The sequence below is a fragment of the Cyanistes caeruleus genome, unplaced genomic scaffold (assembly GCF_971803275.1).
Source record: "Cyanistes caeruleus unplaced genomic scaffold, bCyaCae1.hap1.1 HAP1_SCAFFOLD_99, whole genome shotgun sequence".
Classification (NCBI taxonomy): Eukaryota; Metazoa; Chordata; class Aves; order Passeriformes; family Paridae; genus Cyanistes; species Cyanistes caeruleus.
Window position 1 is genome coordinate 269,747 of NW_028255901.1, and position 26,158 is coordinate 295,904.

Consider the following 26,158-nt stretch of genomic DNA (forward strand, 5'->3'; position numbering starts at 1 on the left):
CATGAGCAGCTTCAGGATGGGGAGAAGCGCTACAAGTGCTTGGAGTGTGGGAAGAGCTTCAGCCAGAGCAACAAACTGATCCGCCACCAGATGATCCACACTGGGGAATGGGCCTACGAGTGTGGGGAATGTGGGAAGGGCTTCAGCTGCAGCTCCCAACTCATCATCCACCAGCGCATCCACACTGGGGAGAGGCCCTATGAGTGTCCCGAGTGTGGGAAGAGGTTTCAGAGCAGCTCCACTCTCCTGAGGCACCAGCGGATTCACACGGATGAGAGGCCCTTCCGCTGCCCTGACTGTGGGGAGGGCTTCAACCGAAACTCCAACCTCATCAGGCACCGGCGCATCCACACTGGGGAGAGGCCCTACGAGTGTCCCCAGTGTGGGAAGAGCTTCAGCCAGAGCTCTCACTTGACCAGACACCAACGGAGGCATCAGTAAGGGAAGCCCTGCCAGTGCCCCAAGTGCAGGAAGAGCTTTCTCCACAGCTCCAGCTTCATCCCCCCTTGGAGAATCCACATTGGGAATAGACCTGGTGATCCGTGTTCCCTGGGATCCATGCTGGGAACACACCTGTCCCTCTTCCTGCCCATGGCAATGACATGATGAGAGATCAAAGAACATGAGAGTCTGGCTATGGCCCTGTCATTATATTCAATCCCATCTCAGGTCATTGCCAGGGGCGGGAAAAGGACTCCCTCTCCATCACCAGAGGAGAAGAGTGTCCTTTCTTGGCAGGAGGAAATATGTGGCCAGGAAGAGCCAGTCAGTCGCATTTTAGTTTTCCCTATGAATAGTTTGTCTTATCCCTTCTGTTTTCCACATTGTTTCTGTTCCCGTTTGTTCCTTATCTTGTTGCTGTTCCAAATAAATTGTTCTTATCCCTGCCTGGGATCTTTGTCTTTTGTGCTTTCCATGGGAGGTGGGAGGGAAGCGAGCGGCAGCACAATTTTAGCTGAAGCAGGAAATTGGGGAATGCCATTCCTGAAGCCCAGCCTGTGGAAACCGAGCATCCCAGCTGGTGCCAGGCCTGGTTGCCATGGCAGCAGCCTTGGGAGCGGGTCCCTGGCTGGGGGCTGCGGGAACCTCTTCCCTCTGGTGCCCAGGGCCAGGAGTGGAGGGAGCGGCTGGAGCTGAGGCGGGCAGGTTTAGGCTGGATGTGAGGAAAAGGTTTTTCCTGCGAGGCTGCTGGGGCACTGAACAGGCTCCCCAGGGAAGGCTCCCAGCTCCAGGGCTGGCTGAGCTCCAGCAGCGTTTGGCCAGCGCTGCCAGGCCCAGGCTGGGATTGTTGGGGTGTCCTGTGCAGGGCCAGCAGTTGGACTGGAGGATCCCCATGGCTCCCTCCCAACTCAGCCAATTCTGTGGCTCTGGGATCCCATGAGCCTGGGGATGGGACTGGAAATGGTTGCCATGGCAACAGTCTCTGGCTCCAGGCCTGAGCTGGTGCCCATGGCAACCACCCCTGGCATGGGGTCTCCATGGAGCTGCCAAGGGACTGACCATAGCAACAGGGGCTGTGATGGTTGTCATGTAAATAGCATAGCAACAGGGGACTGGTTATGGTTACCATGGAAACAGACCATAACAATGGGGCAGATGTTGCCATGGGAACAGACCACAGCAGGGAGACAGCTCTGGCCAGGAGCAGCTCCTGAGCACAGCCCAGCAGGGCTGGGGCCCTGCCAGGGCAGCTCAGGGACACAGAGAGCAGGCCCAGACAGAGCTGCCAGGGGCTCAGCACTGGCAGGGGCTGTGGGATGTGCCAGAGGGGGCTGTGTCCCAGCATCACCTCTGTGGCTGTGTTCTGGAGCCCCAGAGCAGCTGTGATGTCAGAAAGGGGCTGTGTGACAGCTCTGAGTGGGTTGTGTGAGGTCACAGATGGGGCTGTGACATCACAGAGTTTGTTGTGTGAGGTCACTGAGCAGCTATGGCATCATAGAGGGGACTGTGTGACATCACATAGATGGCTGTGACATCATGACATGGCTTTATGACATCATAGACCTGGTTGTGAGGTCAAAGTATGTGCTGTGACATTACAGGGTATCTGTATGACGTCACAGAGATGGTTGTGTGACATCACTGATGGGTTATGACATCACAGAGCTGGCTGTGACATCATAAAGGATTGTGTGAGGCCATTGAGCAGACACTGCCATCATAGAGGGTGGCTCTGTGACATCACAGACCAGTATGTGACATCACAGAAAAGACTGTGACATCACAGGTTGAATTTTTGACATCACAGTCTTCTGTGACATCACAGTACAGTTGTGTGACAACACATGATAACATCCCAGAGTTGGCTCACTTAACAGAGCTCAAACCTAACAGGACTTCAGTTATACCTTAAACTTAAATGAAACCTCAAATGTCACAATTTAGCAAAACATTTTGCTAATTAAAATACAGCATTTACTGTGTTTAACCTAACTCACAACCTATGACTTACCAAATTAGCAGAGGAATAATACTAAACAGTATTTAAATTAGCTCATAATTTATATTAATCCCAACAATGGAGCAAAAGAAGAACACTAGGCATTATTTAACTTAGCTTATGCCTCGTGACTTACCCTCACTCACAGGCCTGACTGATTCAGATCTCCAAGGCACTCCAGCCCCTCCCAGAGCAGCATTTCTGCCCCATTTGCCAGGGCACAGCGCTGGTGTGTGCACACAGACACAAAGAGGCAGTGCAAGGCAGCTGTGAGAAATTCCCCTGCAGGGCAGGGAAATGCTCCCTGCCGATGCTTTGGCATCTCCCCAGCGGGCCAAGGGCTGAGCCTGGAGGAGTGGGGGGATCGGCCCAGGCTCCGTCCTTGTTCGGGGATGCCCCGAGTGCAGCAAATGGGAGAGTTCCCGGCTCACAGAGGCCCCACTCCGAGGGAGGTGGCTGGCCCAGGAGAGCTGCAAGGGGCTCCTTTTGGAGCGCTGTTTGTAGGGCCCCAAGAGAGGGGCTTCAGGCACAGCAATGTTTCATCCTGGCCACACTTGGCATAAACAGCTTTCTTTGCAAGGCTGAGAACAGGGATGTTGTGCCACGGAGGGAACAGGAACAGTTCCCAGGGCTGCTCCTGAAGCAAGCAGGAGCTGCTTGGGCAGCAGCAGTGCCTGGGAGCAGACAGTGTTTCTGATGAGCTGCAGAGGAGCTGAGCCCAGGGGCTGTTGGCCAAGGCCCAGGCCCAAGGAACATTTCTCAGCTGGCAGGGTGGCCTGAGAAGGGGAGGGGGGAATGCACCAACACAGAGCCCATGGAACCAAGGGACATCTGTGACACTGTGGGGCACCATGAAATAAACAAAGCATTGTGACACTGTGAGGCCTCATTGAAGCAGTGAGACCATTGTGGTCCCCACAGAACCAAGAGGACCATTGGGATACTGTGGGGCCTCGTGAAACCAAGAGGCCTTTGTGACACTGCAGGGCTGCATTGAACCAAAGGTCCAGGATGACACTGTGGAACCACAGGAGACCTTTGTGACACTGCAAACCGCCAAGGTCCATTGTGACATTTCAGGCCTCATGGAACAGAGGAGTCACGTGACCTTGAGGGGCCTGTGGGACCACAGAGACCATTGTGACACTGCAAGGCCTCATGGAATCGCTGGGACCATTGTGACACTGCAGGGCCTGATGGATCCTGAGGCCATTGTGACAACTCCATGGAATCAAGGGTCCACTGTGACACTGCAGGTCTTCTTATAATCAGCGCTCCACTATGACACTGCTGGATCCCATGGAATCACAGCACCATTGTGACACTCCAGGGCCCCATGGTACTAAGGGTCCATTGTGACTCTATGGGGCTTCATAAAATCAAGGGAACACAGAACAGGTCTGGCTGCTTTGGCCTCCCAGGGGCCTCCTGACTGGTCCAACTGACCTTGACATGTTGAGGGTCTCTTCTCATCTGCTACTGAAACACTGGGGAAGGCACTGTGAGTTCCTTCCTATGGGAAAGAACTGTCCTGCTTCTCCAGGCATCCATGGCCAAAATTTGGATTCCACCTCCAATATTCCCTACATCCAAAGCCTGCTCCCAGATGAAGTCTGCCATTACTGACAAGTCTGGCTGGCCTTGGCCTCCTGATGTCCAGCTCTCACCTGCCTTCCAAACCCTGGGGCTCTGTGCTTTCCTTCCTATGGAAAAATATTGTCCATCTCAGCCAGGTGCCCATGACCAAAATTGGAATTCCACCTCCAGCTTTGCCTATTGTGAGAGACTGGAGGAGATTGTTGGCTGGAAACAATTTGTGTTTCAAAGGGGAGGAAGGAGCAGGTCCAGCCTTGTCCTGCCCTGTAACCCCAGCACTGCACTGCCCTGGAACCCAAATCCCCCCAGAGCCTCTATCCCAGCCCAGCAGTGTCTGCCAGTCCCTGGCACACCAAAGGCAATGCTCCACACCCACCTCTGGAGCCCCCAGCCCAGCTCCTGAGTGACCAAATGATGGGAAATCCCACCTGGGGAATGGGCCCAGGAAGACCAAGGGGATCTTAAGGCTGACTACAAGGCAAACACACATCTTGAGCCTACCTCCTCTTGGGATTTCTATCTGAACATTGCTGGAATCCAGGAGTTGGTATCTCTGTGTGTGTTTCTCTAAGGCTTTTTTGTCTTTCTTTCATTTTGTGTTTCCTATTTCTGTCCTCTTGCAAACTTTGAGAAACTTAAAATGAACAGGCTTAGAGTTTGTGGAGTTGAATGGGCCAAGTTAATGCTTTGAGAAGTTTTTTGTTTATTGACTGTCATATTAAACCATTTGTCAAAGTTTCTCTGATTTTCTATAGTTGCCAGTAAAGGCTGTTTTGTTGTTTTGAGCTCCTCAGAATCTCTTGCTGGTATTTCTCCAGTGCATCCAACTCAGAAGACACAAAAAATTGTAATTCCTTTTAAATGTCTGCTTGAGAAAGTTGTCTGGGGGACGAGGGTGTTGCTATATTTTATATATTAGTAAAGGCCTGTATGCACAAGCCAGCCTTTGAAATAAGTCGTGATATTAAGGGCTAAAATCCTTGAAACTTGCCTGCAGAAGAGAGAGTAAAGCAAAACAATATCCTTGTGTACAAGGATAAGAATGTAAACCTGTGTGTGTTAGCCAATAGTAACTTGCTCTGCCCGCAGACCCTGTAGAACCCTATAAAAGGTGTGTTAATAATAGAAATAAACGGCATTCACAATTAGTTCTGTGAAGACTGGTGAACAGCTCGGGGGTCTTTCAACATCTGGCGCTCCGACCAAGGACACCCCTGTGGGCAGAGGGGCTTTGGAGTCAGCGGAGTGGATCTGGGCGTTAGACGTCGCGGGCTTGGATCGGCACCGGATAGGCAGCCTGAGCGCGGTGAAACGCTGAGCGGTAGGACGTGGAAAGTCAGGCTGCTGGGGGAGGCCCAGGAAGGCAAGGGCGTGGTAGAAGGGTCGCAACCTTCCCCCTTGCGGGTGGCCGTCAGCATGGAGGCAGAGTTTGCGGCGGTTAAAAAACTGCTTCTCTGCATCCTCGTTAAACGAGGCGAAGCAGCCCAGGAAAAGGACCTGGATATGCTCATTATATGGGCTAATTGTCATGGGCATTTGCAGTGCTCACACTGCTTTTTGCGGTGCAAGAACGGACTGATATGTCGGCTCTGATATGGGAAACGGCAATTACAGAAAAGAGCAAGGACACTGCGTCTCTCGGTTGAACTTGGCAGATTGCAATTAATACCTTAAGAAACAGAAAAGCGAGATATGCTGAGGCTGTGAGCCCCATAATTCTACCTGCGTCACAGCGGCAGATGCCTTTACCTCCCACTGCTGGACAAGCACTCCTATCTATGCTGCCCATGGAGAGAGGGAGGGAGAGTCAGAGAGAAGAAAATAAAGAATAAATAAAAAAAAAAAAAAAAAAAGTTCCACAGCGAACGCTGAAACAACGAACAGAATCTGTTCAGTTATGGCAGGATGTGATACATCCAGAAATATTTGCTTCATTTTTGGAGTCACTTTTAGCATTACAATCTTATTAAAGTTCCATCTTTACCACCCTGGAAGAAAAGAAGCCAAATTTAGTCTGGTTTCCACCTGAACCAGGGGCACATGAGGGAGCACAGAGGTGGGCTCTGTGAGAACAAAGGCACCCTGGGGGCAGAAGCAGCAGCAAGAAAAGTTCCAAGGCCACGCTGATAAGCTGCAATGATCGCCGTTGTTAGCACCTGGCCTGAGAGACTTTTCGTGTAACATTGCCTGCTTTTTTAAAATCGTGCCCTTTTTTCCTCTATCGGCAAACAACAAGAGAGATTGAGAGAAAAAACTGCATTTGTTAAAGTTAACTTTGTGAGGTTTTTCTTTTCCTTTCTCTCCGTTTTCCTCGCTGCAAGAGTATGTAGAGAATGTGAAGGAAGATAAGAGCAGAGCTGCAGCAGCAACAGGGTGGGCAGCTCACCCCCCTGCTCCCTCTCTAAGAAGAAGCACCCAGATAATACCCAGTTTGTTAAAAAGTCATAATTTATTGGGTTTTCAAAATGTTTTTATATGCCATTGTAGAGTTAATTCTGTGTTTTAAGTAATTATGAGTTTATGCAATTGCAGTTTTTAGGATTTTGCTAGAGAAGTTATTGTGATTCTTTGAACGTTAAAAAAAAAAAAAAAAAAAAAAAAGGGAAAAAAAATTAAAAAAAAATAAAAAAAAAAGAGAGAAAAAGTGTTTAACAGAAGTTGCCTTGCAATAATTGGTTTTAGAACCTAAGGTTAAAACATGGTATGATTTACAGCTTCTAGGAAAACCTTCCAATTAATGTTATCTACAGAAGAGATTTATGGTTTAAAAAATAATTAGTTAAGAGAACTTTACTGTACAAGACAAAGTTAAGTTAAAGTATATATTATCTATTTGCTTGTTTTTTCCACAATTTTAATAAGGTAATTTTAATGTGAGTCCTTTTGTTATATAAAGCACATATAACTGCATATACACCAATTTGGATTTTGGGTTTTAGTTTAAGAATTGGACTTAATGTTTCTGAAAAAATGTAAATGTAGTACTTTTGAAAAGTGCTACAAAGCTGGATGGCAACTCGCCAAATCCTGTGTTGTTGTGGTTTTTCTCTAGAAAAGCTGCACTTTCAAATCCTAACCAATTTAAGCATATACTAGGCAAATTCCTGTTATGAATAAGTATTTTTAGTAACATTTGCAGTTATTGTGAATTATTCTCAAAGCTAGATGACATAGAATTGTGATGTATTTGTTGCATTCTTATAATCTTTATAGTGAATTCATGTTACTGTTATATTGTGTTTAAAAAGTATATATCAAACTTTTAGTTGCCTTTTTGTACTAACAGAATAATATTAAGTTATGATTTTATTTAATATAGATTAAGTGTTAATAGAATTAAGGATAGTTAAGTTTTATAATGTTTAGGCTTGAATGTTTTTAAGTTAAGTTTTCTAACTTAGATATTCTTTTAAGGTTAAGTTTGTTATTTCCTTTTATTATATATAATTATTGTTAGGTTTAAATATTGTTTAATTTAAATTGTTTTGTGTTTTATTGGAGACACTTGTTTAAACTGCAAAGTATAGTTATTTTCCTAGAGATATGAAGACAGCCACAACTGAAACAGCAGTGACGGAACACTGGTGAACACCTGCTTGTGGATAGAAGGGAATGCAGTCTGTGACACCCTTGACTTCATCAGGAGTTCTATTGGTTGTTGCAATCTCTGCAGTTTTGTTTGTTATAGCTTTCTTATTTTTCAGTGTTTCCAGAATTTTAAGTAAGTAAGTATCATTGCTGAGGATCAGCTGCCATAGGAGAGGCTTCAGATTAAACCAACTGCTGCATGGTTTAATTGGTCTGGTACCTGAGGCTTCTGATCATTTGATTTGTACAAATGTATTTTAACAGTTTGCTGTGCTGTAAGCATCTCATAGCTGCTGCTATTGAGAACCTTGTTCTAGAAATATGTTAAGAGGCATCTTTCCAGTTTAAAGCCAGGCCCTGGCCAAGCCTTGACTTTACCTGGAGGGAACGTTTGCCATCAGATCCAGATGTTTTCTGTCCCAAATCAGTATTTGAGTCACTTTTTGACTCAGCAATTTGACCCTGTTGATATGACAGCTGGATCAGTTTTGAAGTGGGCTTGGAGAATCATTTCCGGAGGTGATTACCCAATCCTTCACTGATTGTTTTGTTTCTGTTTGTTTGCTAACTATGGGATGCTGGTGCAGTGTTTTAGTAATTAATAGTAGTTTTATATTACATGTGTTATTAATAATGTTTATGATTTAATTGATTTTTAACCGGTATAAGTTCTTATTAATTGTGTATATGGTTTTGTGTTGCTGTTGATGTTTATAACAGAAGTACAACTCATTTTATTTTTTTTTTAAGAAAACGGGGGAAATGGATGCCCTAAAAACATTTGATTAGTGTAATTCATTAACTTCAAGGAGAGAAGTGCCTGTGTTTTGTTGGCAGGTTCAAAAAGGTCACCTGTCCATCTGACCAGACTGTGTGCCTCTGAACACACGAGATCCAGTGAACAGAGAAGTCACCACACAGCCTTGGTACTCCAGACATGGATCAGAAGTGGACCTGTCAGGACACAGTTGTGTCTGAACACTACACAGACAGTTGCCAACAGAACTTTTATGTCGTTACTATGATGTTATATCTCTACCAATTTTTCAGGTATCCTTTGTTTTAAGATTTAGAAGGATCTGAAGAACAACTTGAACATCAGAACCCTCAGTCACCCATCAGCTGCCAGCTGACATCATGGGAGCAGTGAACGTTCCAGGACTGAATCGTGTTAGAGAAATTCTGTAGAAGATCTAAGAAGTGTAGAGACTCCATTTAACTGTATATAAAGCAAATTGTAGTTGTGTGTTTACCTTTTCAGCAAATTGCTTTCACGCTTAGACTACATATATACCAAAGCACGTGTGTTAAAAGTAGTTATATAATAGGTTAAGATAGTTTAGCCTGTGTAGTAATTGTTATGTTAGTATAAAGTATAAGTATTCCCCCTTCAAGAGCTAGTGTAAGCATCTTTGAAAGTTCATTTAACGATTGGAGTTTTGGCTGTAAGTTTGCAAATATGGTGTCATTTGCATGGAACAAACTGCTTATGGTAATTGTGTTGTGTATAGTCCCAACCAACTGTCTGCTAACTAACATCCAAAAGAGGCAGAACATGTGGGTCACTGGCACATTGAACTGGCCAAAGGTCAATGTGTCTAAGCCTAGCCACACCTGGAGATCCTTTCGCACCTGTCTCGTAGGAGTCCCTGAATGGGATCCTCCAGCATTTAAAGATTTAATTAGTAATGAGACTCAACTGAATTGATTGGCAATGTTGCAAGAGTGCAATTGCACTGTTGGCTTCACATTAAGACAACCTGAAGCCTGTCGGCAAGCAAAAAATTACCAAAGTTCTCAATGTTACAACCCTCAGAAGAATTAGATTTGTTAAGTTCCACCAATACCTCAAGTGGACAGATAATGTTTGAACCCCTGACAAAAAGTCATTCTAACGAAGTAATGTAGCCCTGAGCTGCAGTCAACCCTATAGCTGATCTCGTTACTACCACTGAAAGTAAAACCTTTGTTTGTGGTGCAATCTCACAGGGCAATTACCAAAGCGATTACCTAGTTCCATCTTCCTAATCTGTGGGGATAGGGCATGGAATAGGATTCCTGCTAGTCCACATAGAGGACCCTGTTATCTTGGGAAACTTAACTTTGTTCCACCCAAGCTAACACCAATTGTTGAATATAGCTAGCAAAATGAAGAACATCGAACAGTCAAAGCGAAGCCTGAATGAATTAAAGTTTAGCCACCCTAAAAAGGCTCGCTTGCTGGACTAAGGAAGGATTGAACTTAACATCCACAATGTTAAGTGAGCTTTCAGCCAATGTGAGTAGTGTACATCATGCAATATTATGAAATCGAGCTGCAATGGACCTTTTGCTCTTGGCACAGGGACGTGGTTGTGGGGAGTTTGAAGGCATGTGCTGCTTGGATCTTACTGATCATTCAGCTTCCATCCATAAGCAACTGCAACAGCTACAGGATGAGTTACATGCCCTGGAGGAAGATAGTGACCCCACTGGAAGCTGGTTCGCCAGCTGGGGCAACACCGGATGGTTGAGGTCTCTTGTGCTAGAAGGGGGACGGACTTTACTTATAATGTTAATTGGGATGACAGTCTAAGTGGTATGATATCTTATCCAAAGCTTGGTTTGTGCAAAAAGAGAAAGGGGGAATTGTTGCTATATTTTATATATTAGTAAAGGCCTGTATGCACAAACCAGCCTTTGAAATAAGTCGTGATATTAAGGGCTAAAATCCTTGAAACTTGCCTGCAGAAGAGAGAGTAAAGCAAAACAATATCCTTGTGTACAAGGATAAGAATGTAAACCTGTGTGTGTTAGCCAATAGTAACTTGCTCTGCCCGCAGACCCTGTAGAACCCTATAAAAGGTGTGTTAATAATAGAAATAAACGGCATTCATAATTACTTCTGTGAAGACTGGTGAACAGCTCGGGGGTCTTTCAACACGAGGGTACTGCTTGGTGGCAGCCCTGCATTTCCCTCCTCTGGTCTTGGTCTCCAGCACAGCCATGGAGGCTCTTTGGGCTCTGAACTTTTCCTGCAGCCAAGAGAGGCTTAGCCCTGCCTTTGGCACAGCCAGCCCTGGCCAGCACAGGCCATGCACAGCAATTCCTTTTCTGTGCCTGGCCTTGCTGCCAGCCCTGGCAGTGGCTCCGTGGCCCCTTTGTGCCCCGCTGGCCCAGCCATGGTGCCCCAGCCCCTGTGCAGGCCCAGCCCAGGGCAGGAGCACTGCAGGTGGGCACGGCCCCTGTGCCGTGGTGCCCACAGCAGCCCTGGGGCTCTGTGCCCCATGGCCTCCCTGCTGGGCAGCCTCTCCCAGCTCCTGCAGAGCCCGTGGCACCTGTGGGCCTGCACACACAGCCCTGCCCCGGGCTCTGCCGGGCTCTGGGCCAGCACAGAGGCCGGGCAGGGCTGGCCATGGCCAGCAACAGGCCCTGAGCCCACAGGAGGATGGAGCTGGGCCACAGCCAAACTCAGCACAAGCCAAACCTGGGGTCAGCAGCCAGGGCTGCCAACACCTGGGGACAGAGCCTGGTGGTGACAAATGTCCTGGGTCCCCTCCCTGCTCTGCTCATGCCACCAAGGACACAGAGCAGCCTCCTCTCTCAGCCACTTGCCTATTTTCAATCCCTTGCCCTGCAGGCGCTGTCCCTGCCCCACAAGGCCTGGGCTGAGTCCTGTCCCTGCACGCTCACACAGGCTGAGATGGACACTGCTGGTTTCTCTGGCAGGCTCTCTGAGCCCAGCCCAGCTCCCTCCAAGCTGTCCCAGCTGCCCTGAGCTCTCAGCAGCAGCCAGGGCCTCTCCCCAGCACAGCGCAGCCGGCTCTGGCCCCACAGCTCTGCTCAGGGCCGGCTGCTCTGGGCGCTGCCCCACGGCCTCAGCCCCTCTGCAGGGCACAGCAGCAGCTGCAGCTCAGAGAGGCCTCAGCCCCAGCCATGGGGGAAGGTGCTTGGCCAAGGGAAAAGGAGGCTCCCTGGGTGCCCTGCTCCCCTCTCCCTGAGGTGCTGAGAGCTCTGCAGCCCCTCCTGCCATCTCATCTGCCCAGGCCAGCACAAGAGCCCTGGTCTTGGGGCTCTCAGGAGCTGCTCCTGCTCCAGGCCCAGGGCCCATCCCAAAGCTGGGATAGCCAGAAAGCTGTGCCCATTTCTGTTCATTCCTGTTCTAAGGAGGACGGATCCTCAGCCACCTGGAGAATGCTCATGAATTTTGCTACTCCAGAGGCCACCTCTTCCTTGGGCTCATGGAACCAAGAGGCCCCTGTGACACTGCAGGGCCTTGTGGAACCATGCAGAGCATTGTGACAGAGCAGGACCTCGTGTCATGATGGGGCCATTGGGACACTGCAGGGCCCCATGGAACCAAGGGGCCAGTGTTGCTCCTCAGGGACTCATGGAATGAAGGAAACATGTTTGACACCATGGTGCCCTTGGGACCAAGAGGCCATGGTGACACTGTGGAACCAAGGAGAGCATTGCTGCACTGTGAGACCTCATGGAAGCAAGGATCCACTGAGACACTGCAGGGTGTTGGGGGACCAAGGTGCCATTGTGACACTGTGGGGCCCAAGGATCCAAGGGACTTTGTTACACCAAGGGGTCCCATGGAACCAAAGGGACACTGTGACCCTGGGAGGCCTCATGGAATCCTGGAGACCATTATGACACTCTAGGGCCCCATGGAACTGTGGTGACACCAGGTTGGCTGGGAGTGTTGATGTGCTGCAGGGTAGGAGGGCTCTGCACAGGGAGCTGGACAGGCTGGATCCAGGGCCCAAACCAAACAAGGTGAGGTTTAACAAGTCCAAGTGTCAGGTCCTGCACTTTGGCCATAACAACCCATGCAACATAAAGGCTGGGGACAGAGTGGCTGGACAGCAGCCAGGCAGAAAGGGAGCTGGGGCACTGATGGACAGCAGGCTGGGCATGAGCCAGCAGTGTGCCCAGGTGGCCAAGGAGGCCAATGGCCCCTGGCCTGGATCAGGAGCAGTGTGGCCAGCAGGAGCAGGGCAGGGATTCCTCCCCTCTACTCTGCACTGGTTGAGCAGCACCTCAAGTGCTGTGTCCAGTTCTGGGCCCCCAATTTAGGAAGGCCATGGAGGGGCTGGAGCATGTCCAGAGAAGGGCAACAAGGCTGGTGAGGGGTCTGGAGCACAAGTCCTGTAAGGAGCAGCTGAGGGAGCTGGGGTTGTTTATCCTGGAGGCTCAGGGAAGACAAGGTGTGTCAGTGTACAATTCGGACTTGATGATCTCCAAGGTCTTTTCCAACCTTGCTGATTCTGTGATTCTCTCAAACCACCCTTGGAGCAAGTGCAGGATGAACCCTGGGCCTCCTCTTCAGAAGGTGCAGCAGCCCAGGTCCCTCAGCTTCTCCACACAGGTCCCAAAGCCCATCCTGTCAGTCCTGCAGAGCCTCTGCAGCTCCTCCTCATTGCCCAGAACAGGGAGCCCCAGAGCCAGACACAGCAGCCCAGATGTGCCCCCCTGGCCTTTGCTGCCTCTGGCAAGGGAGCAGCACGAGGCCCTGCAGGACCCTGCAGACAATTCCTGAAGCACTTGTAGGATGATCCTGCTCCCCAGGGGACATTCCCGTGGTGCCAACTGGGAACTGAAATGGGGAGTGGGGCCAAAGAGGAAAGGGCAAACAGGGATGGGCTGTTAGCAGGGCAGGGAACAGGGGTGGGCAACAGGAAGAAATCTGGAGCAGGGAAGAGTAAAGAAAGCAAAGGTGAAGCAAAGGAAATGCTCAGGGCAGTTTGGGGGTGGCTGCCAGGCAGCCCTGGCTCTGAGCAACAACGTCTGCAGTGGCACAGGAAACTCACAGCTCATGGAAACAAACTTTCTGTGTGACTTCAGAGGCCACGACAAACCTGAGTGGTTTCCCTCCCATCCCCCAGCCCTTCCTGGCCCCAGGGGCTGATGGCATTTGTGCTCCCTCAGGTTCATCTCCCCACAGCAGCACCATGGGGGTGCTGACGCCTGCTCTGGGCAGTGCAAACAGGGGCTCCTGAGCCAGTGCTGCCGTGTCTGTGCCTGCAAGGATGCGGCACCTCTCTGAGCTGGGGGAGAGGCCAGGGCTGCACAGGGGGGATGTTGTTGGCAGCTCCATGAGGACGCTCTGGGACGCTGCCCTGGGGTGTCCAGCGCAGTGGGGATGGATCAGCCCCTGCTCTGCTGCTCCTTCCCGTCTCCCCCAGGGACCTTGCAGAGCCCCAGCCATGCTGTTTGCCCCCAGCCTGCCCACGGCCACCCTGGGGCTGCTCACGGGGGTTTTCTGTGCTGAGCTTTGGCCTGGCCGTGTTCTTGAGAGAGCCTGGGCAAGGAGCCTGGAGCCCCCAGGCCCTGCCCTGAGGCGTCAGCGCTGCCCCAGCAGTGCCCATGGCCTGTCCCTGCTGCAGCCCCGGCACTGCCACCCCCAGGGCTGTGCCCGGCCCTGAGAGCACTCAGGCCCTGCAGCAACACCAGGGCCAGGAGGGCAGCGGGGCAGTGGCACGGGAGCAGCACTGGCAACACCAAGTGCTGCTGCTCCTGGGCACAGCTGCTGTGCCAGCACTGATCTGCCCCCAGCTCTGCACACAGACACTGCTGCTGCAGCTCCAGAGAAGGGAACAAAAGGGGATCTCTGGAGAAAACTTTGCTGGGAGATCCTTTAGTTCATTTAAAGCCACCAAGACCTCAGCTCCTTATTGACATAGTGTGTGGGCACAGGGAAGGTGAAGAGAAACAAAATGAGAAATGGCACAAACAATAACATTTCATTGTGGACAATATTGAAAAGTAAAACAAAGAAAAAGAACCTCCAAAATGAAACCACCAAGAAGTATCAAAGATTACTTTTATTACAAGTGATTTGCAGAAAGTGGCCAACAGTTTAATGTTTCTGAAACCATCCAGTGATCATTCTCCATACTGCAGCCTTGAGCTCCTGGTTCCTCAGGCTGTAGATGAGGGGGTTCAGGGCTGGAGGCACCACCGAGTACAGAACTGACACTGCCAGATCCAGGGATGGGGAGGAGATGGAGGGAGGCTTCAGGTGAGCAAATGCTGCAGTGCTGAGGAACAGAGAGACCACAGCCAGGTGAGGGAGGCAGGTGGAAAAGGCTTTGTGCCGTCCCTGCTCAGAGGGGATCCTCAGCACAGCCCTGAAGATCTGCACATAGGAGAAAACAATGAACACAAAACAGCCAAGTGCTAAACAGACACTAACAGCAAGAAGCCCAAGTTCCCTGAGGTAGGATTTGGAGCAGGAGAGCTTGAGAATCTGTGGGATTTCACAGAAGAACTGCCCCAGGGCATTGCCCTGGCACAGGGGCAGGGAAAATGTACTGGCTGTGTGCAGCAGAGCAGTGAGAAAGCCACTGGCCCAGGCAGCTGCTGCCATGTGGGCACAAGCTCTGCTGCCCAGGAGGATCTCGTAGTGCAGGGGTTTGCAGATGGACACGTAGCGGTCGTAGCACATGATGGTCAGGAGGAAATACTCTGCTGAGACGAAAAACAAAAAAAAAAATAGTTGGACTGCGCATCCTGCATAGGAGATGTGTCTGGTGTCCCAGAGGGAATTGTGCATGGCTTTGGGCACAGTGGTGCAGATGGAGCCCAGGTCAGTGAGGGCCAGGTTGAGCAGGAAGAAGAACATGGGGCTGTGCAGGTGGTGGCTGCAGGCTACGGCGCTGATGATGAGGCCGTTGCCCAGGAGGGCAGCCAGGGAGATGCCCAGGAAGAGGCAGAAGTGCAGGAGCTGCAGCTGCCGCGTGTCTGCCAGTGCCAGCAGGAGGAAGTGGCTGATGGAGCTGCTGTTGGACATTTCTTCACTCTGGCCATGAAGTGCTGTTGAAGGAGGAGAAAGTGACAAGTCAGGGGAGACTTTACTGAGCTATAGAAGCCCTTTCTCCCAGCCCTGTCCCTGCTGCTCAGTACCACCCAATTTTCCTTTTCTCAGAGCCCTTCCTTCAGCCCTGTGCCTGGAGCTCTGCTGGGATCTGGCCCCGTTGCTGTGATGAGCAGGGGCTCTGCCCATGGACAGTGAGGAGTCAGCTCTGCTCTGCAGCAGTGGGGTCTTGGGAATGGGGTCAGGGGCCAGTCCTGGGGTTGGACTGCATCATCCCAAACTGCTCCTGAGGGAGAGGAGCCTGGCAGCATCTCCTGTCCCAGGGCTCAGGAATGGTGATGGCCAAAGGCAGTTTGAGAGGGTTTGGGTGTGCCCAGAGAGATCAGAGAGAAATGTGCAATGCAGGAGCATTGGCTGTAACTCAGTGAAGGGTCAGGGGAGCTGCTCTGTCACTCCATCTGTCCCCAGCTGCCCTTTCTTAGATCAAGGGCAGGTACTGTGTTTCCCTGAAAATCAGCCTGACACAGCTGAGAGCAGAGGGACCCACAGCACAGCAAACTGGTTCAGTCTTTCTCAGAGTCTCAGCCCCACTCCTGGCCAAGGACACTCCTGTCCCCAGTGTCCCCTGGAGACAGCTCACAGCTTGGGTGGCATCCCAAGGACACACCAAGGGTCCTGTCCAAGGCACTGCTGGAGGAGAGTTGGGTCATTCCCAGCCTCCCAGCCTGCCCTGCCCAGAGCTCCTGGGGCAGAGGGAGCTGGGACATCCCATTGCTGTGCCCAGCCTGCACAGGAGGAGCCCAAGGGCTGTGCCTGCCCTGCAGCTGGAGCTGCCATTCCCAGAGAGCTGTCAGCAATGCCAGGAGCACCTGGGCAAGGCAAGGAGAGAGAGCCAGGCCCTGAGGAAAAGCCTTTCCTTGCCCAGCCCTGCCCAGCCCCTGCCAGGCAGCACCAGTGCAGGACAGTCACCCTCAGGCATTTGCATTGAGACATTTGCTGTGTCTTGGCATGGGGATCTGTAAAAGAGTAATCATGGAATAGTTAGGTTGGGAGAAGACTTTAAACATCCCAGCACAGCTTGGTGCCACTTTCCCCCCACTGCCTGCCCAGGGCTCTGCTGCCTGGAGCTGTCCCTGCCAGCAGCTTCTGCCCTGTGCCCAGGGCTGGACCCTGCCAGCACTGCCCCAGCCCAGCCCAGCCCTGGGGGCTCAGCTCTGCCCTGCAGAGCCCTCCCAGCTCAGGGCACTGCCCAGGGGCAGCTCTGGCTCTGCAGGCTCTGATGGCAATGGCAGAGCAACCCTGAGGAGGCTGGAAAAGTGACACTGATGCTGCCTGGAAGGGACCCTGTGCTGATTTCTGTCAGTGCCTGGTTAAGATCTGAGAATTTATTTTTTTTAATTTATCACAACCTGTCACAAGATGTTGAATAGAGAAATGAAATGAGAGCTGAATATCAATGTGCAATTTCCCATCCAGGCAACCCAGAGCATTAGATTAAAAAAGCAGGATCTTTGCTTTTATGCAGCCCCTGTATAATTTACTTGGTGCAGTCCATGGGCAGAGTGGCTGAAAGCACATTAGCAATCTCCTGTGAACCTACTGATCACTAAAAGTGTCTCAGGGACTTGTCAAAATTTGTATTACCTTTATAATTCAGAATACCTTTAATATTTTAAAATTAAGAAATGAAAAGAAACAATAATAATAAATTATTATAAAATAATTTAATATTTATCCTCCTCCTCCCTGCCATTCTTAAATAGTAGGAAACTGAATACAAAGTCTTAGGAAATGTCCTCATTTTTATCAAAATCCTTGTCTTGGAAATATTCCATGACTGATCAGGAACACTCAGCATATCAGAGCTTCAGGAGCATTCACCTCCCCTCCACCAGAAATACTCAGAGTTGTACTCACAGAGTCTGTAGGCACTGGCATGTTCCAGCTTTAGGAGATGCCTCCAGGAGCTGCAGCTGCATTGTCCTGCAGCCAGAGGCTTCCTGTGCCAAGGGCTGGCAGGGATTCTGCCCCAGGCACTTCTCAGCCCCTTCCCAGCCCTGACTGACTGAAGCTCTCTGTGCCTCTGGGCTGTGCCCAGGGTGGCTGCAGGCAGTGCCCCAGCCCTGCTGGGCTGCCAGAAGAGCTGCTCAGCAAGAGAAATGTGCTTTTGAAGCTCTTCTTGGTTTCCAGGAGCTGCCTCTGTGCCAGGAGCCCGGCCCAGCTCAGCAGCACAGACACAGCAGCAGGACTTTAATGAGCCTCTTGGGGCTTTGTGCTGAGGCCCTGAACATCAGTCCCTGACAGGGAGGGGAAGAAAGCTCTCAAGAACTCCAAGTCAGAATCCAACTCCAAAGTTTCTTTCACTTTTAATGGGTCCCACTGAGGGATGTGACTGAGAAAGTGTCCCCAGGCCCCAGGCAGAGCAGAGAACTGGAGGCACTGATGACAGCTGGGGACAAAGAGAAGCCAAGGCTTGGTGCCCTGGGTCACAGCAGCCAAAGCTGTGCCAGCAAGGGCTGTGAGGAGACACCTTGTCCTGAGGCCCTGGGGCCTCCTGGCACAGCCCCAGCAAGGCTGGCCACTGTCACCCCCTTGGCCTGCCCTCAGCATCCCCCCTAGCCCACATGCCAGTGGCCTCAGGGATCTGCTGGAAGGAGTCCCTGGGGAGCCTTGCTCAGGAATGGCCCTGGGGGCTCCTTCATGCTCCCAGGGACTGCAGCTTTTTCAAAGGACTTTGGCTTTTGCCTTGGAGTCTCTGAGAGCTTTGTGCAATCCTGGCCTCCAATTATCTGCTGTAATTAGTCCCTTGAGAGGCTTTGTCAGTAACAACACTCAGTGGGGCTCATTAATGCTTCAAGGTACTTCAGGTTCTTAAGGCACTTTCCTTTTTCCTTCCCACCCTGAGTCTCTGAGAAGTTTGTGCAATCATGGCCCCAATTATCTGCTTTAACGAGTCCCTTGGGAGCTTTGCATTGACACTCAGTGGGGCTCATCAATACTTTGAGATACTCAGGACTTTTTCAGCTACTTTGGATTTTCCTTTCCACACTGAGTCTCTGGGAGGTTTTTGTGCAATCCTGGCCTTCAGTTCTCTCCTCCAAGGAGTCCATGAGGAGCCTGTGTTGGGGATGGACCTCAGTGGCACCCATTAATGCTTGGAGACACTTTGGGTTTTTCCTCTGACTTGGACTCCTGGAAAGGTTTGTGCAATCTCCTCTCAGGCCCTGAGGTTCAAGGGCTCAGCTCCAAATGCACCACAGGGCTCATTAGGATCAAGCAAATCCTAACAAACCATGGCTGTGCCTTGATTTCCCTCTGGTCTGGTGCAGTTCTTAGGAAAGTTTCCTACAACAGTTATGGAGAAATAGTTCAAAGAGCTTCTAAGAAATATGTATTCATATTTTAAAGGGTGTCTTTTATTCCTGTTCTCTTTAAAGCAGAGGTGATTGCATCACTCAGTGATGGATATTGATCCAGGGTCTCTCCTAAGGAGGTGTGGCCAGGTCAGAGAAGCTGTGCCTTGAGGTCTGACCCAGTGGGGACAACCTTGCTCCACATTCCCCAGCCCCATCCTGTCTCTCCTCACTCCCCTGGGACCTGCTTTGCTCACAGAACTGGCTGCACTCAGGCAAAGAGGGGTTTTCCTTCTTTGATTTTAGCAATCTAAAACTGCTGAGTTTCCCCACGGAAAACAGACACCCTCCTCAAGTGTGTGCCAAGCCCAAGGTGCCACCAAGGAGGTTCCCCTTCCCCAAGGCAGAACCACACAAGGAATGTTTCAGACACACAGGGAGTTCTACAATAAACACAACCCCAGAGTTGGCTGAAGGCAGAATTAGAGCAGCTGCTGAAGGACAGACAAGCTTTGAACTCCTTGCAGCTGAAAGCACCAAGTGGGTTGTTGGGAGGTGTGTGAGTGAGGCAAGAGTGAGGGAAGGGAAATGCAGAGAGCCCTGGAAGTGTTTCTGTGCAGACAGGCTGCTGCAAGAGCAGTGTTGGACTTCTCTGGGGGGGACTGGGAGGGAAGTTGGGGCAGAGTGACCTCCCCAGTGACCTCGAGATGTCACACAGCCACCTGGGATGTCACAGCCCATTCAGTGATGTCACACAACCTGCCCTGGGATGTCACACCACCATTCTGTGAAGTCACAGCTCTTCCCATATGCCACAAAACCACCTCGTGATTTCACATAGCGTTCTGTGATGTCAAACAGCCACATTTGATGTCATAGCTCACTCTGTGATCTCACAGTTGGCACTGTGATGTCATACAACCTGTCCTGAGATGTCACATGGCTCTTCTATGATGTCACTGCCCACTCTTGAATTTCATTTCACAGCCATGTGGTGTCACAGTCTGCTCAGTGATGTCACAACCCTCTCTGTGATGTTGTACATCTAACTTCTGGTGTCACAGCCCTCTCTGTGATGTCACAACCCACTAAGTGATATCACCCAGACCACACTGTGATGTCATACAGCCACACTCTGAAGTCACAGCTTGCTCTGTGATGTCACAGGATCCCCTCTGTGATGCTGCATCTGCTCAGTGACCTCACACAACAAACTCTGGGATGTCACAGCCCCATCTGTGACCTCACACAGCCCACTCGGAGCTGTCACACAGCCCCTTTCTGACATCACAGCTGCTCTGGGGCTCCAGGACACAGCCACAGAGGTGCTGCTGGGACACAGCCCCCTCTGGCACATCCCACAGCCCCTGCCAGTGCTGAGCCCCTGGCAGCTCTGTCTGGGCCTGCTCTCTGTGTCCCTGAGCTGCCCTGGCAGGGCCCCAGCCCTGCTGGGCTGTGCTCAGGAGCTGCTCCTGGCCAGAGCTGTCTCCCTGTTGCTATGGTCAGTCCCTTGGCAGCTCCATGGAGACCCCATGCCAGGGGTGGTTGCCATGGACACCAGCTCAGGCCTGGAGCCAGAGCCCGTTGCCATGGCAACCATTTGCAGTCCCATCCCCAGGCTCATGGGATCCCAGAGCCACAGAATTGGCTGAGTTGGGAGGGACCCATGGGGATCCTCCAGTCCAACTGCTGGCCCTGCACAGGACACCCCAACAATCCCAGCCTGGGCCTGGCAGCGCTGGCCAAACGCTGCTGGAGCTCAGCCAGCCCTGGAGCTGGGAGCCTTCCCTGGGGAGCCTGTTCAGTGCCCCAGCAGCCTCGCGGGAAAAACCTTTTCCTCACATCCAGCCTAAACCTGCCCGCCTCAGCTCCAGCCGCTCCCTCCACTCCTGTCCCTGGGCACCAGAGTAAAGAGGTTCCTGCAGCCCCCAGCCAGGGACCCGCTCCCAAGGCTGCTGCCATGGCAACCAGGCCTGGCACCAGCTGGGATGCTCGGTTTCCATGGGCTGGGCTTCAGGAATGGCATTCCCCAATTTCCTGCTCCTGCTGAAACCGCGCTGCTGCTCGCTTCCCTCCCACCTGCCATGGAAAGCACAAAAGACAAAGATCCCAGGCTGGGATAAGAACAATTTATTGAGAACAGCAACGGGATAAGGAACAAACAGACACAGAAACAATTTTGGTAACAGAAAGGATAAGACAAACCATTCACAGGGAAAACTAAACCACCACCGACTGTTTCTTCCTGGACATGCATTTCCTCCTGCCAAGAAAGGACACCCTTCTACTCTGGTGAGAGAGAGGGAGTCTTTTTCCTGCCCCTGGCAATGACCTGAGATGGGATGGAATATAATGACAGGGACATGGTCAGACTCTCATGTTCTTCAATCCCACATCATGTCATTGCCATGGGCAGGAAAAGGTACAGGTGTCTTCCCAGCATGGATCACAGGGAACATGGATCACCAGGTCTCTTCCCAATGTCAGTCTTCCAATGCGGGATGAAGCTGGAGCAGCGCATGAAGCTCTTCCTGCATTTGGACCACTCGCAGGGCTTCCCTTACTGGTGCTTCTGTTGGTGTCTGGTCAAGTGAGAGCTCTGGGTGAAGCTCTTCCCACACTGTGCACACTTGTAGGGCCTCACCCCAGTGTGGATGCGCTGGTGCCTGATGAGGTGGGAGTTTTGCTTGAAGCCCTCCCCGCAGTCAGGGCAGCGGAAGGGCCTCTCATCCGTGTGAATCCGCTGGTGCAGGAGGAGAGTGGAGCTGCTGTGAAACCTCTTCCCACACTCAGGACACTCATAGGGCCTCTCCCCAGTGTGGATGCGCTGGTGGATGATGAGGTGGGAGCTGCAGTAGAAGCCCTTCCCACATTGCCCACACTCGTAGGCCCATTCCCCAGTGTGGATCATCTGGTGGCAGATCAGGCTGTTGCTCTGTCTGAAGCTCTTCCCACACTCCAAGCACTTGTAGCGCTTCTCCCCATCCTGAAGCTGCTCATGGACCACCAGCTCAGAGCCCCGGATGGATCTCAGGCCGCCTTCCTGGCACAGGGTGGGTCTTTCCTCCTCAGAGCACCCTGGGATGGGTTTGGAGCCCCTCCTCCTGCGGGATCTCTGGAGCTTTTCCTCCCCGTTGGATTCCTGAGCCATGGAGCTGCTCAAATCAGCCTCTTCCATGAGGTTCTGCTGTGGGGATTTGTCCTCCCCGGTCTCCATCCTCAACTCCTTGTCTGGGGGAGGAAGGACAAGGAGAGGATGGGATTTGCCTCCGTGCCAGAGGGAAGGGCAAGGAGATCCCCCCAGTGCGTCCCCGGCAGGACGGCGTCGGCAGCGGGGTTGTCCTGCAGCCGGGGGCCAGGCTGGGCTGGGAGATGGAGCAGGAGAGAGGGGGAAAGGGGCACTGACTTCCTCCTCACCTGCCTGGGTGTCCTGGAGCATCTTCCTCTTCCTCACAGCCTCCTTCTCCATCTGGCCAAAGTTTGGGATTGGAAAATCCTGGTTTAGGAGAAAACAAGGAATGAGCACATGGACTCTGATGGTACTTCTTACCAAGTCCATATTTAGAAGTCATTGGGGCATTTGAGGTGCCTTGGTTTGAAAGGAAAGGTGTTTGCTAAGGAAAGCAGAAACCTCCATTTAAATTGATAAAAATGTAAACATCCCATCCCCTCCGAATTATTATAATCTTGAAATCAAAGTGCTCTCAGGTAATGATCTGGGAATAGGAACAATATTTTTTTTTCTAAAGAAAGGAAAATGAAAATTCAGCAGTACAAAAAAAACCCAACAACAAATAGACAACCCACCAACAGAGTCAGAATACAACCTTACATCTGGTTGGTCAGGGTGCTGGTAGCAGTCTGATTAAATGGTGGCTGCAGTACTCCTGGAGAAACAGATGTGGTTCTGTTGAAGCAATGATCCCATAGAAGATTGTAGCTTACCTCTGAAGTTCCCGTGCTGTAGATGGGTCTGGTCTCTCCTCTGGGAATCCAGTGGACAAAGACTGCCTGTGGTGCTCTGATTCCAAGATTATATCCAGTCAGGAATGCTTGGCTCCTCCCCCTGGGTGGAGCATCTCACAATGGGATGATGTCATTTTATCAGTCCTGCAGTGAGACTCAATGGCCCATTAACAGAAGATATCCCCCTGGAGGGAGGATGGGTGGTGGAAGAGATAAAGAACACTGCCCCACCTGGTTTTAACAGCTGGCCCATTAACAGAAGATATCCCCCAGTTATGAGGGATGGGTCATGGAGAAGATAATGAAAACTACGGTACCAGTTTTTAACAAATGGTGATAGAAAACATGCTTTTGGTTACATCTTGCATTGCAACCCAGGACATGGAGTCCATATGAACCCCCCAAAAACCAAGATGCAGTCCTGAAAATGCCTTCCATGAGTTCCTCGTCTCTGGTCTCTCCCTTTTGGTGTTCAGGGGTTCCTCCCTGTCCCAGCTGCCGGGGGTCATACTTGTACTTTGGGTCCCCTGTCTGCTCGGTCCTTGAGCTCTTCAGGCTGCTGGGAGTGCCAGGAATCCAAAAAGTTCCCCCTGTTTCCATCTCCCCACTTAGGGATGCTGGCACCCCCCAGTATCCCTCCAAGGGGCACTTTCCACTCAGCTTTGAAGTTCTTCATTCTCCAAACATCCCCACCCAAAAAGCACAACACAAGAAGGACCCCCCCAGGATATCTGGGCTGAGCTCCCCCTCCCCGGTCACCTGTGGGATAGGGGGTGATGACCCCAGAGGTGGGGGGGGCTGTGAATTCAGGGAGTGCTTGACCTCATGCTTCCTTCTCCTTTCCCTGATCCTCCTTTGTCCTTCCTTCAGGCTGAAGAAGCTGCTCAAGGAGTCAGAAGCAAAACTCCAAGTCCCTTGGAGCTTCAATTGGCCCCACTGAGGGCAGGGACTGCCAAAGGCTCCCCAGGGACTGGTGAGAGCAGATCCTGGAGGCCAGGATTGCCGAGAGCCAAAGGCTCTGAGCAGGGAACTGCAATGCTGAGCCAGCCCTGGCTGGGTTGGAGGAAGCAGAAAGGCCAAGCCCTGAGGCCAGGCCTGGCCCAGGCAGGGCCTGTCCCTCATGGGTGGCTCGGGGCTCTTTGTGGGGCAGTGGGATGTGAGGGGCAGCAAGGACAAATGCCATAAACCTGTGTGACACTCCAGATCCTTATGGAACCAAGGGGCCAGTGTGACACCATGGGAAGTTGTGGAACCAAGGGGATTGTTGTGGCACTCTTGGGCCCATGGAACCAAGGGACCAGTGGGACACTCTGGGGCCTTATGGAAACAAGAGGCCACTGTGAGCCTGCAGGGCTGTAACACCCCAGAACACTTCAATGCTGGTGGTAACCAAAGGTTCCTGTGCTTGAATTTGGTGCACAGGAGAAACAACAACCAGATCTTCTCAGCATGGACAGATGCAAAGAATATTCTTGGTAGGAAGGGACCCACAAGGACCATCAAGTCCAACTCTTAATATAATGGCCCACACAAGGATTGAACCCACAAACTCGGTGATACTGGCACCATGCTCTGACCAACTGAGCTAAGAGGTCAAAATGACACAAAATTTAACTGACGAAATACAGACAATCAAGGAACTATGGCAAAGGGTTTAATACAACATCCATCTGCACAAAGAACTCTTACCATAGCCTTAACTTTGCAAACTTAGCTCATTTAACCTAAAAAGTGTTAACCCTTAAGATTTTGGGTAACATTAAGATATCCAAAAATATTCCAGGTACATAGGATAGGAAGGAGAATAAAAAGAGACCAGAAAGACAGAAGATCTACAGAAAAACACTTCCAGAATGATCCCAGTCACTCCCACTACAATCTCAGTCACCCCCAGTATGAGCTGTTGCACCCAGCCACCCCCAGTATGGTTACAGTCACACCCAGGCCCTCCCAGTATGATTCCAGTCATGGCCAGAGTGACTCCCTGTCACTCCCAGGATGGGCCCAGTTGTTCCCAGTCACCTCCAGTATGGTTCCAGTCCCAGCCAGCCCCTTTGCAGTCACTCCCAGTATGATCCCAGCTAGTTCCAGTAGGATCCCAGTATGACCCCAGCATGGGCACAGCTGCTCCCAGGATTATCCAGTGTGCTTCCATTTGCTCCCATTTACCTGCACTGTGGTTTCAGTCTCTCTCAGTCTCTCCCAGTATATCCCAGTTGCTCTCAATCACTCCTCAGGTGTTTCCAGCCTGATCCCAGTTGCTCCCAGCCACTCCCAGTCACGCTGAGTGCAGTCCCAGTTGCTGCCAGTATGGTCCCAGTCTTGCCCAGCATGGCCCAACTGCTCCCACTGTGATCCCAGTAGGATGCCAGTTACCCTCAGGATGGTTCCAGTTGCTCCCTGTTCCTCCCAGTGTGATTCCAGTTGCACCCAGTTGGCCCCAGTATAGTTCCAGTTGCTCCCCAGATGATCCCAGCTGCTCCCTGCATCGTCCCAGTCATGCCCAGCTGGAGTTGCCCCCAGTGTAGACCCTGTCACTCCCAGTTGCTCCCAGTTGTCCCCAGCATGGTTCCCATTGTTCCCAGTGTGTTTTCAGTCATCCCCAGTATGATCACAGACACTCCCAGTATATCCCAGCTGCCCTCAGCATGTCCATAGCAATTCCCAGACACTCCTAGTAATCCCAGTTAGGTGCTTGTTATCCCAGTATGATCTCAGGCCCAGTATATCCCAGTCAAGCTGGGATTCACTCCCTGAATTCACAGCCCCCTCCCACCCGTGGGATCATCAGCCCCCCATCCCACAGGTGACGAGGGAGGGGGAGCCCGGCCCAGATATCCTGGGGGGGTCCCTGGGTTGGGTTTCTGGGGTGATGATTAGAGAATGAAGAAAACCAAAGCTGAAAAGAAAATGCCCTTTAGGGGGACATTTGGGGTTCCCAGTGGCAGCTGCTGGCAGAGGCAGCCTGGAGGAGCAGAGCCCTGTGTCCCCCAGGACCCCAAAGTGGGGAGCCCAGAGAGGGGGAGTGCCATGATTCGAGGAACCATCAATTAAATAGAGAGGGGCAGGGGGGACTCCTTGGTCCCCCTGCACGCCCAAGAAGGGAATAAGGGGAGCAGGGACCCTGGGACCCCAAAAACTTCCTGCATCCCTAAGTGGGGAGATGGAAATGGGAAGAACTTTTCAAATTCCTGGCAGTCACAGCAGCAAGAAGAGGTCAGGGACCGAGTAGACAGGGGACCCACAGTACAAGTGTGACCCCCAGCAGCTGGGACAGGGGTGAAACCCTGAACACCAAAAGGGAGAGAACAGAAATGGAAAACTTCTGGACAGCATTTTCAGGGCCAAATTTTGGTGGTGTACAATTTTTATGGACCCCATGTCTTGGGTTGCAATGCAAGATGTAACCAA

General features: G+C 51.4%; 2 protein-coding genes across 2 annotated transcripts in view; both read right to left on the minus strand.

The window, feature by feature from the left end:
- LOC147646411 (uncharacterized) overlaps positions 1 to 26,158 on the minus strand; it is a 584,263-nt gene that overhangs the window by 64,874 nt on the left and 493,231 nt on the right. Inside the window, 2 exon segments of the mRNA XM_086873464.1 lie at positions 5,427 to 5,433; positions 21,346 to 21,630. Of these exon segments, the coding sequence (XP_086729590.1) occupies positions 5,427 to 5,433; positions 21,346 to 21,630 (292 nt within the window).
- Positions 14,472 to 15,404, minus strand: LOC147646414 (olfactory receptor 14J1-like). The gene has a single exon (XM_086873494.1). The coding sequence runs from the start codon at positions 15,402 to 15,404 to the stop codon at positions 14,472 to 14,474; it is 933 nt and encodes a 310-aa protein (XP_086729620.1).

What these genes read in the sequence shown, in the direction of transcription:
- LOC147646414 (XM_086873494.1), bottom strand. Translation starts at nt 15,404, where the DNA reads ATGTCCAACAGCAGCTCCATCAGCCACTTCCTCCTGCTGGCACTGGCA.